This window comes from Orycteropus afer, unplaced genomic scaffold (genome assembly GCF_000298275.1).
Source record: "Orycteropus afer afer isolate SDZICR_OR568_19922 unplaced genomic scaffold, OryAfe1.0 scaffold00049, whole genome shotgun sequence".
In the NCBI taxonomy this organism is placed as follows: Eukaryota; Metazoa; Chordata; class Mammalia; order Tubulidentata; family Orycteropodidae; genus Orycteropus; species Orycteropus afer.
Window position 1 is genome coordinate 3,865,473 of NW_006921636.1, and position 11,650 is coordinate 3,877,122.

The window sequence follows — 11,650 nt, forward strand, 5'->3', positions numbered from 1 at the left end:
AGTTTTGTTCCACATTGTTTTCCTTCTCCATCCAGGATCTCCTACATAGATCCCCTTCCAAGTGGTTGACAGTATTAGCCGGGCACCATCTAGTTCTTCTGGTCTCATATTCGTATAGGCTGCAGATGGGATGGTGTACCAGTCGCTAGGACTAATTGTTTCCATGAATTTTTGTTTTTTTTTTTCATTCTTCTTTGCTCTGGATGAGGAGAGACCCATTGTTGCATCTAGATGGCAGCTTGCAAGTTTTTAAGGTCCCAGTCGCTACTCGCCAAAGTAGGAGATGGAACAATGTTTTGTGTATGCTTCATTCTTTTCAGTGGCCAAGGAAGGGGTTGGTTCAGTCATTGATAGCAGCTCCCTACAGTGAAATGCTGTCCCGTCTGGGATATATAAGGATGTGAAAACATCATTGACACCATTTCACATGTAAGGAAGAAGGTAGTGGAGAAGTAGGTGGCCCTGTGGCTGAGTAGACAAGACATTCCTGGTTGTAGTCCCAGCTGCTTTAATAAATTCATTCGAAGGCCCAATGCCTTTCAAAAAGTAAGTGTTGACATTGGTGTTAGACAAGAGGTTTTTTGTACCAAAAAAAAAAACCACATACACACACATATAAAAGAGATTAGAAAAGTGTACATAGAATAATCAGTTTGTGGGTGGCAGGTTGGCATGTATGTGATGAGGACCGATTGAACTGCTATAACAGTGAAGCCCAACCACGGGGTCAGACAAGGTACAGGTTATTTCTCTTTCACGTAACTGTCTAGCAGTAAGCAGGTAGTTTAGGGCGCATAGGCGGCTCTGCCCTATGAGGTCATATGGGGCCTTAAGTTCCTTCTGTCTTGTTACATGACACTGAGTTGCACTGCATTGTGGAACATTACATTTCCTTAGATTACGCTTCTCCCTGCCTGTGGGGGGTCCCGCCCTCACCTGATGGCTCACCCCCAGGTTCTGGTTATGGTGAGCAAGGAGAGGAAAAAGAGACAAAGTAAAAGGCAGTTTCCTCTGACAGAAGTGACACACCTACTTCTTGCCTGTTTGTTGGCAAGAACTTAGTCACAAATTCACACCTAGCTGCAAGGGAGACTGGGAGACATGGGGTTTAGCTTGTCAGCCATCATTGCTGTTGTAAGTTCAGTCTAGTTGATTCTGACTCATGGTGAGTTCACGTGACAGAGTAGAACTGCCCCATAGAGTTTTCTTGGCTGTAATCTTTGCTCTAGCCCTTTCTCCTACGGAGCTGCTGGGTGGGTTCAGACGGCCAGCCTCTCAGTCAGCAGCTGAGGGCTTCACCACCTACACTACCAGGGCTTCCTGGATCAGCCATGAGATCTGCTACAACTCAGGGATTCTAGACTTTGGAGTGGGCTGTGTTGTTCAGAGGCAGAAGGGGAGAATGGCTACAAGGGACAGTGAGCAGTTTCTCATTTTCTCAGCCGCCCCTGAACATTTTACTTTAGTTGCCTTCTATTTTTAAATAATAGAAAACTCATGTTCACTGTAGGAAAAGGTTAGAAAATACCGATAAACAAAATAGAAGAAGAAAATGCACCTCTCCTAAGATGTTAGCTGATTGCCATTCATTATGCAGCTTGTTTTGAGTTGTCTAAACATTCTGGGGTGACTCTATTACTTTTTACATAAGAAAAAACTCAAAAAAACCAAACTCACAGCCATCAAGTAGATTCCAACTCATAGTGACCCACATTGGGTTTCTGAGGCGGTAAATCTTTACAGAAGTAGATCACCCAGTCTTCCTTCCGCAGAATGCCTGGTGTGTTTGAACTGCCAACCTTCTGGTTAGCAGTCAAATACCTTAGGCACTACACAACCAGAGCTCCTTTTTCATAAGAGGGATGGAAAATGAGCTTCTTTCTTTTTAACCTGGTTTCCTGATGCCATCTGTGTGTCTTTTTGAAGGAGACAAACCCCATAAGTGTGAAGTCTGTGGCAAGTGCTTCAGCCGGAAGGATAAACTGAAGACGCACATGCGATGCCACACCGGTGTTAAGCCCTACAAGTGCAAAACGTGTGACTACGCTGCGGCCGACAGCAGCAGCCTTAACAAGCACCTGCGGATCCATTCCGACGAGCGGCCCTTCAAGTGCCAGATCTGCCCCTACGCCAGCCGCAACTCCAGCCAGCTCACCGTCCACCTCCGCTCCCACACGGGTAAGTCCAGCAGATGGTTCTCTCGATGATCCTACCTTCCTATTGCTCGAATCATAAACACATCATCAGAGCACCTGAAAGAATTCAGTCACCGTGGAAGTAAGTGAACTGGGGATGTGTAGCCATCCCAGTGTTCACAGATTTGCCTTTCATCTGCCCAGACAAGCCTTTATGAGTAAAATAGGGGTGGGTTCCAATTTCTAAATATATGTATATATATCTTTACATACAACTTTATAACTTGTTCGTTAGTAAATTATATAATTGAGGAAGGGTGTTAAACGAAATAGAGATATAAACAATACATCTTTAATCAATTTCTACATAATGTATGGGCTAAAGTAACTCTGATTTAGTCCAGCATGGGACAGCTCGACTGAGAAGTACATAGAAAAGTCAGCAGAGTAGGGCCCTCAACAAGTTACGCACTTTCCTTTTGCTGAGTGTATTGGTTAGCTGTTGACATGATGACGCTGTGTGACAACAGCCACAGAGCCTCAGTGGCTTGTAACAAGAAGCATTTATTGCCTCTATACCTGAAGTCAGCTGGAATTGGCTACACAACTCTGTTGATCTTGGCTGGGTTTAATCACATGGATGGCGTAGGCTGGATGTCTGCTGGGGCAACTGGGCTCTGCTTTGCGTAGTTTTCATCCTTCTACTGGGACCAGTGGGCTTCTCTCTCTCATGGTGATGGCAGAGGCGCAAGCCACAGTGTCTAAGCCCTTTGCAAGCCTTGGTCTGCATCAAGTCTGAAAACATTCCATGGGTTAAAGCAAGTCGCGCAGGTGGACCTGGTGGGGTTGAACTCATCCACCGTGGATAGTCACCACAAGGTTACACAGCAAAAGCCAGAAAAGGGGGAGGGAAAGAACTGGGGCCATGTTTGTAAATGACCAGAGTCTACCTTCATACCCACCATTGTTCACATCTCCCACATGCAAACGGCACTCATCCCTTCTCAAGACCCCCAAGCTTCATCCAGTCAGAGGGTCAGTGAAGACAAGTGTCTTGTGATCTTTGTCAAGGTTAGGATATGGCTCCTCTAGGTCTAGAGACCTTTGAAATGAAAAGCAAGTTGTCTGCCCTGACACACCCATCATGCACTGGTCAAGCAGCACTGTGATAATGGTGATAATCCTGCCATTCGGAGGGGAGGGACTGGGAGGCACTTGGTGTCACTGGTCCACAGCATATCTGAAATCCCACTGGGGACAGGAAGTGTTTCTCGCTTAGGCTTTGGATCAGCTCCCTGGCTCTTGACTGTTCCCTGGAACTCCTTCCTGTCACCTTCCTTAACTCCTAAAGAGAATGAGAAAATGTGTCCTTGGAGTAACTTTCTCAGCCTCTTCCTGCCTACGGGAAGCTTGGCGTCTTTTTACATCTTGATTTCGTCTAGGCTGGCAGTACTTTTACCAGTAGAACTGTCTTAAAATTTGGGGAGTTTCCTGTATGGCCTTGTGCCAAAAGCCACACCCCCAATTCTTATAAAGACTTGCTCTCTCTCTAACTCAACCGTGGACACTCTCGGCACATCACGCTTCTGCGGCTTGACTTCCTTGAGATTTCTTTTTGTGCAGCTGAGAAAAGTGACCCAGCACCAATTGGATTCTTTTAGAGACTTTAACAAAGCATCTTATATTCACATCCTTCATTTGGTTTTCACACTAAAATCCACTGCCTGGATATGATCTTTATCCACAGGCTTTATCTTACTTTGAAAATCTTTTTCTGGCCAGAGATGAGGAACTTTGCCAACCTAGCAAGTCTGGGATTTCCTATATTCCCTCTAAATTCTGCTTAGAAAATGGTGGCTTCTTTCCTGAGCTTGTCTGTTTCTTTCTTTCTTTCTTTTTCTTTTTTTTTAAATTGTGATTTGGGTGAAAGTTTAAAGAGCAAATTCACTTTCCATACAGCAGTTCACATGCACTTTGTCTCATGACATTGACTACAATTTACCCCAATGCAACAGCTCCCCTCCCACTTCCTCCCGATAGTTACCTCTTCCTAGTGTCCATCCCACCATACACTCCTGCCCCCTGAGCTATCACTGTGTGCATACACAGCCCTTATTTTCTCCCATGATGGTTCTCTCCAAGGAGTGTATCTACCTCAGGTAAATGTTCAGCTCATATGCCTGTCTTTTGTTTGGCTGGAAGCCACAGGAGTAGGTTCAATTCCAGACCTGAAGGGCAGCTAGGGGCTGTAGTCTCAGGGTTTCACCAGGCTCTATCGGACTCCTGGGCTTGTCTGTTTCTTGTAGGGCCTTGTCACACTCAGTGTGGAAAACACTGGAACAAATCTCTGTGCTGAAGCCCAAAAGCTCTTCACGTGCATTTTCTAGCCTCTAAGTTACCGCAGATGACTACTTTACCAAAAGTTGTGTAAATAATGTGATTTACTACTTTTCTAGCCTCTGCCTGCTACCCAGTCCCAAAGCCAATGCAACATATTTTGGGTTTCTGTTGTACAAAAACAAACCCGACTCATGGTGACCCCGTGAGCGTCAGGGTAGACTCGTGCTCCACAGGGTTTTCAGTGTGTGGGTTTTCAGAAATAGATCGCCAGGTCTTTCTTCCAAGGTGTCTCTGGGTGGATGGGCTCAAATCTCCAACTTGTTTAGCAGCTGAGTGCTTAACTACTTGTGCCACCCAGGGGTGCTTCTGTATGATAGCACCCTATTTCTAGGTACCAACATCTGAGAACTGTTATCATCAAAATAATGCAGTAACAAAAAGCAAAAACCTCAGTGGCATACAGCAGTAAGCCTTTTTTGTTCATGTGTTGGGGGTCAGCTGGGTATTGGCTAGGAGTTCTGTGGATCAGGGCTGGGCTCACTTACATGTCTGGAGGGCTGCTGGCTGTGGGCTGGCTGTCCACTGGCCTTGGCTGGGGCAATCCAGCTCACTCCCCATCTCTCTCGTCTTCCTGTTGAGACCGGTTGGCTCAGCCAGGCTTGGCCTTCTCGTGGCACTGGGGGAGGTACAAACAAGCAAGCCCTGAGGCCCATCTCATGTCATTTAACACCTCCTTGGCCAAAGCACAGGAGCTCTGGTGGCTCAGTGCCTAAGGCATTTGACACTAACCAGAAGGCCAGCAGTTCAAACCCTCCAGCTACTTCTCGGAAGGAAGGCTGGGCAATCTACTTCCATAGCAATACTGCTTCGGAAACCCAAGGAAGGGTTGCTATGAGTTGGATCTGACTTGATGGCAGTGCGTTGCGTTGTGTTGTTGGCCAAAGTAGATGATGTAGTAGGGCCTAGTGCCGAGAGTCGTGACAATCCTACCTGCCCCTGTTGGGAGAGCATTCAGAATAGCACAGCACAGCAGAGGCGGAAGAGATTTGGGCCCATTTTCTTAATCCACCACAACAAGTTAAGATTCTGGCATAATCGTGTCCAATTGATTTTCTTTGGCAGTCTTTCCCAGCTTCAGTTAAAGGAGCCGATGGATTCATTTATGAAAATAGTTCAGAATCACTATGACTTGGAAGATGAATTTCCCATTTATAGCATCTTTCAATTAGTCCAGAAAAGGTGTGTTTCCTGAAAATATATGTGTGTGCCATGTATGCATTATATCCATGGAGTATTCTATTTCCCTTTTGTAAATCCGTGGCATTTGTAAAATTTGAAATTAATAGGGTTTTGTTTTTATCTTTCCACTGATGTCATTGACTGTATCATCATTTGTCTTGGTTGCAGCCTATACTCAAGAAAGATCTTTCAGCTTTAATTTATCAGTCACTTATTCACTCAACAAACATTAAATGTCTGCTGTGTACCAGACACTGGGGAGCAAGTGGTGGATAGGAACAAGCATAGTCATTAGCTTCAGAGAGCTTATCTCTAGAACTGTTTACTGTTTAAAAAAATAAATAAATAAAAAACACCAAACTCACAGCCATCAGGTCAGTTCCAACTCATAGTGACCCCTCCTTGGGTTTCTGAGGTGGTATCTCTATGGAAGTAGATTGCTCAATCTTCCTTCCAAGGAGTGGCTGGTAGGTTTGAACTACCAGCCTTCTGGTTAGCAGTCAAATGCCTTAGGCACTACGCCACCAGAGCTCCCATTTACTGAGTAGGGTGCCTCATTTAAGAAATAAATCCAAGGTCAAAGCAAAGAAAAGAAGGGATTTAAATCCTTTGCTGTCATGTCAAGAAGTGTGGTTAAATTCTGCAACTCAGCTGTGAGATTGGTTATCTGGCTTTTCTGAGGTTCACCTCTTCTGGTTGCTAAAGAAATGTAAAACCCATCTCTATAACTTGGGCAGGAATGTAACTAAATAACCTAACAGACCATTTGGAAGCAGGAATTCTTAATCTGGGTCCATAGACATCTCCCTTCAAGGGTTCATGAATAGAGTTTAGAAGGTCCATAACTTGGATGGTGTCGTGGAATGAATTGTGTCCCCTCAAAGTATGTGCCGACTTGGCTAAGCCATGATTCTCAGTGGTTTGGCAGTTACATAACAATGTAATCATCCCCATGATGTGATCTGATATGATCACCCAGTCAGTGGTCAAGGGAGTGGGGTGGGATACACCATCCTTCCTCAAGTCACAGCCATGCTCCAATGTAAAGGGAGTTACCTTGGGGTATGGTCTTCATCGCCTTTTATCAGAAATAAAAGGAGAGAGAAGCAAGAATAGAGGAGAGACCTCAGTACCACCAAGGGAGAAGAACTGAAGCAGAGTGTGTCCTTTGGACCCAAGGTCCCTCTGCTGAGAACCTCCTAGACCCAGGGGAAGATGATGCCAAGACACATGGAGACCTCCAAGGAACTCAGGGCCCACAATAAAGGACAGACAGAGAAAAGAGATGACAGAGAGAAAGCTTTCCCCTAGTGCTGATGCCCTGAATTTGGATTTCTAGCCTCCTAAGCTGGGAGAGGACACATTTGTGTTTGTTAAAGCACCACTTGTGCTATTTCTGTTAGAGCGGCACTAGGTAGCTAAGGTGGATGGGCAAAAAGGTACATATTCATTACTTGCACTAATCTTTACTGAAATTTGGCATGTCCTGCAATTATGAAACTAGGCAAGAAATCTGGTAACAGTGTGTGTGGCCTTGCCATCAGTAGAAATCACAAATATTTTCATAAACATCACGGTTGTTCCTGACAGATCAGAATGCCTTTTACATCATTCCCTACTTAGAATAGAATAGATGGACCCGCCGCCTGATTTGTTATTTAATGCGTTAATGAAGAACATGTGTTGCCATACCATAATTTTTGTTCTTTTAATATTTTGATTTCTGTTTCAAGATAATTGGTTTCTTTGGTTTTGAGAAGGGGCCCACAGTATTCACTGAACTATCCAAAAGGGGTCCATGACTGAAAAAGGTTAACATCAGCATTCCAGAGCAGGGCTCAGCAGATTTTTTCTATAAAGGGCCAGATAGTAAGTATCTTAGGCTTTGTGGGCCATACAGTCTCTGTCTCAGCTCCTCAACTCTGTCACTGTGGCATGAAAGCAGCCATAGACAATACATAAACAAATGGGTGTGCCTGTGTTCTAACAAAGCTTCATTTACAAACACAGGAAGAGGGCCAGGTTTGGCCTGTGGGCTATAGCTTATCGGTCCCTGTTCTGAAGTGTAGTGTGCATAATCTTTGTGGTTCTTAGTCAAACAAAGCAGTGTTTAGGTGCAGGTTTCTCAATTTATAAGAGTTTGTTCAATTACTCCTTGCAATCTTTAACTACATTTATTAATTTGATTGCATTTAATTGCATTTATTAAGCTAGCACGTGCTGATGTCATAGCCCTATCCCAAGAAGCTGGAACACAATCTCTGTTCTTTTGAGCTTCTAGCCTAGGAAAGCCAACGTGAGTTGCCTGTACAGATAATTTATCTAGGAGTTAAGAAGACTGGCTTTGGAGTCAAGCCTGGATTGGAATCCAAGCTCTGCCGTGTATTGCGGGTGACTGAACAAGTTTCACGGTATCTCTAGGTCTCCATCTCATTTGTACAATAGTGTTGATAATAGTAGTAATCATAGTACCTACCTCATGGGGACATCATGACATGCTTAGTGTAGATGGCGTACGCCATCCAAGAAGCCACTGGAGAACGTCAGCTGCTGTTATTTTACTCACTCAAACCATTTTTGGAATAGGCAAGGTCACTAATTTGCTTGAAATATCCATGCCTTAGATCAAGTAGACTTACCATTCATTAAGAAAATGAACTTGGGATCTCAACATCCACTCAGATGTGTGCAATTTCTCTTGCCCTCCTCATCTTACAGTGAATCTGAATTTCTTCTTTTTTTTTCAAATCAAGCAGCTGGATTTTATGACTTTACAAGTAAAGCAGCAGCTGCCAATGCAGGGTAAATAAACACTGTGCAATAAACACATCTTTATTTATAAAGATCTGCATGAAGTATAAGCTAAGTGTTTCAGTCTTTTTAAAGTGCATACACTGTGGAGTGCAGAACAGAGCAGAGTGACTTGAACATGTTTCCTTGACTCCGTGACAACACGTAACTCAATCAGAATCGACGGATGATAATTATGTACCTGTGAACCGTTCACTAGCTGAGTGGGCACGTGAACGCTAGGAGCGGTAGCTTGATCGTTTGGCAAGAATATACTAAGTATATTTGCAGATCGTACTTTATTTGGGACAGTGACATAGCTCTTTTCAGTCTCTCATTTTTATCTTCTGGGTTGTATCACTTTGGTGGTACGGTCAAAGCACGTGGTGGTGGGTTAGGTTTGGGGGAGAAGAGAGGCCCCTCACCCCACTTTTTTTTTTAACCCCCTTCTCCCAGACTGAAGTTAGAAGGCCTCCACCCGCCTGCCTTGGTTTAAGCCATTTTCTGGTGTGTGTGCTTCGGGGGGATCCGCTGTGGTTGTTGCCTGCCTGTTCTTATCGAAACTCACCTTGTGTTGACAGGGGATGCCCCCTTCCAGTGCTGGCTCTGTAGCGCCAAGTTCAAAATCAGCTCGGACTTGAAAAGGCACATGCGCGTGCACTCGGGGGAGAAGCCTTTCAAATGTGAGTTCTGCAATGTCCGATGCACCATGAAAGGGAACCTCAAGTCGCACATCCGCATCAAGCACAGTGGGAACAACTTCAAGTGTCCGCACTGCGACTTCCTGGGCGACAGCAAGGCCACGCTGCGGAAACACAGCCGGGTGCACCAGTCGGAGCACCCGGAGAAGTGCTCCGAGTGCAGCTACTCGTGCTCCAGCAAGGCGGCCCTGCGCGTGCACGAGCGCATCCATTGTACCGACCGCCCCTTCAAGTGCAGCTACTGCAGCTTCGACACCAAGCAGCCCAGCAACCTGAGCAAGCACATGAAGAAGTTCCACGGGGACATGGTCAAGACCGAGGCCTTGGAGAGGAAGGACACGGCCAGACAGAGCAGCCGCCAGGTGGCCAAGCTGGACGCCAAGAAGACTTTTCACTGTGATATATGCGACGCCTCGTTCATGCGGGAGGATTCGCTCCGCAGCCACAAGAGGCAGCACAGTGAATACAGTGAGAACAAGAACCCGGATGTGACGGTGCTGCAGTTCCAGATCGAGCCAGGCAAGCAGCCCGCCGCGCCCATCGCCGTAGGCCATCTCCAGGTGCCTCTCCAGCCCAACCCGGTGCCCCCGTTCAGCGACGGGAGAGTCAAAATCATCGTGGGGCATCAGCTGCCCCAGACCAACACCATCGTCCAGGCCGCCGCCGCCGCCACCGCAGTGAACATCGTGCCCCCCGCCCTGGTGGCTCAGAGCGCAGAGGACCTCCCGGGGAACAGCCGGCTGCAGATCCTGCGCCAGGTCAGCCTGATCGCCCCTCCTCAGGCCTCGGGGTGTCCGAGCGAGGCGGCAGCCATGGCCCAGCCGACTGTGCTGCTGACCACGCACGAGCAGGCGGAAGGAGCCGCGCTGCACCAGACTCTGATCCCCGCAGCCCCCGGCGGCGCCCCGGAAGGTTCCGGCAACCAGACTTTCATCACCAGCTCGGGCATTACTTGCACGGACTTTGAAGGCCTTAACGCTCTGATCCAGGAGGGGGCAGCGGAAGTGACGGTGGTGAGCGATGGGGGTCAGAGCATTGCTGTGGCCACCACAGCGCCCCCTATATTCTCCTCCTCTTCCCAGCAAGAGCTCCCCAAGCAGACTTACTCCATCATTCAAGGGGCGGCCCACCCTGCTCTGCTCTGTCCAGCCGACTCCATACCAGACTAGCGCTTGAAAAGAAACAGGAATGGGCGCGAAGCAGAGCCGAGCAAAGACACCCTGAGTAGAATTGTCAGAGGTTGGCTCTACATGTTTTTAAGGAATGTTGTGGACCTCCGGGAGAAACAAATTGTAATTTTGTATTGCTTAGTCTAATTTTTTTAACACTGTCATAGCTTTGAGACCACCTCTGAATGGCCATGTTATATGTGTAGGTTCTTGAATGCCACCAACATACTTTGATGACGGGTTAGAAAGAAATGAAATGCAGTGACTAGTCATGAATACATTCGTTTCCAACTCATTTCCCAACTAGAATTAAGGGTGGGTTTTTTTTTCTATTTCATTAAATCTGTGCAGGAGATGGTACTTCCCAGCCTCTTAAGCCCCCGTTTTGAAATGCCCCCACCCCCGAGTTTGGGATATTAGTGGTTTAGTACAAGGATACAGATGTGTTGGCATGGTGGACTGTTTTTCCATATAATGGTACATGGATTCTTCACACACACCACACCCACACACACAACAAATGCTTAGTGCTCCTAGGCAAAAAAGAAATGGTTTTCTAATAAACTGTTACGTGATTAAAATGCACAGAGTCTTTAGAGTCAAGGTGTGATTTGGGCGTGTGGTTCATGTAATGAAAGCAAAGCAGAAGAAACAGGTTTTTAGTTCTCTCATAAATGATAAGGATCTCCGGCTAAGCCCTCGGCTGCTAACCAAATGGTCATGGGTAAGACCCATGGGGAGAAGGATGTGGTGACCTGCTCCTGTAAAGATTTCAGCCTAGGAAACCCTCTGGGCAGTTCTACTCTGTCACAGGGGGTCACTGAGTCAGAGTCAAGTCAATGGCACCTAAGAAAAACACAGCATAAGATTACATGTGCATCTTACCTCCTTCACAGGCACATTAAATATGTGTGGTACCGGAAGGGGCTCCCCTGTTTGCATCTGGAAACCTCTGACTAATCCTGGCGTTTGTTTATATGCATGTGTGATGCAGGCTCCTACCAACAGAACAGAGTTTTCTCAGATGTCGCATTTTTTGATACTCATATTTGTGCAGCAAATGTAGGGTCCAGGTGAGTGGTGTTATAAAAGCACCTGGGTTTCTCCAAAGCAGAGACTGTATTGTTGTTATGGGCTGTCGCGTCCATTCTGACTCATAGCGACCCTGTGTACAAAAGAACGAAACACTGCCCGGTCCAGCACCAGCCTCAACAACAGCCACTGTGTCACTCCGCCTCGTTGAGGGTCTGCCGCTTTTTCACTGACCCTCTCTCTG

The 11,650-nt window shown here is 46.4% G+C and overlaps 1 protein-coding gene across 1 annotated transcript in view; it reads left to right on the forward strand.

Moving 5' to 3' along the window:
- Positions 1 to 10,374, forward strand: part of LOC103194884 (zinc finger protein 64) — a 53,613-nt gene extending 43,239 nt beyond the window's left edge. The window contains exons 5-6 of the mRNA XM_007938305.2: positions 1,927 to 2,178; positions 9,086 to 10,374. Coding sequence (XP_007936496.1) covers positions 1,927 to 2,178; positions 9,086 to 10,374 — 1,541 coding nt within the window. The remainder of the gene's footprint in view (positions 1 to 1,926; positions 2,179 to 9,085) is intronic.
- The last annotated feature ends 1,276 nt before the right edge of the window (positions 10,375 to 11,650 follow it).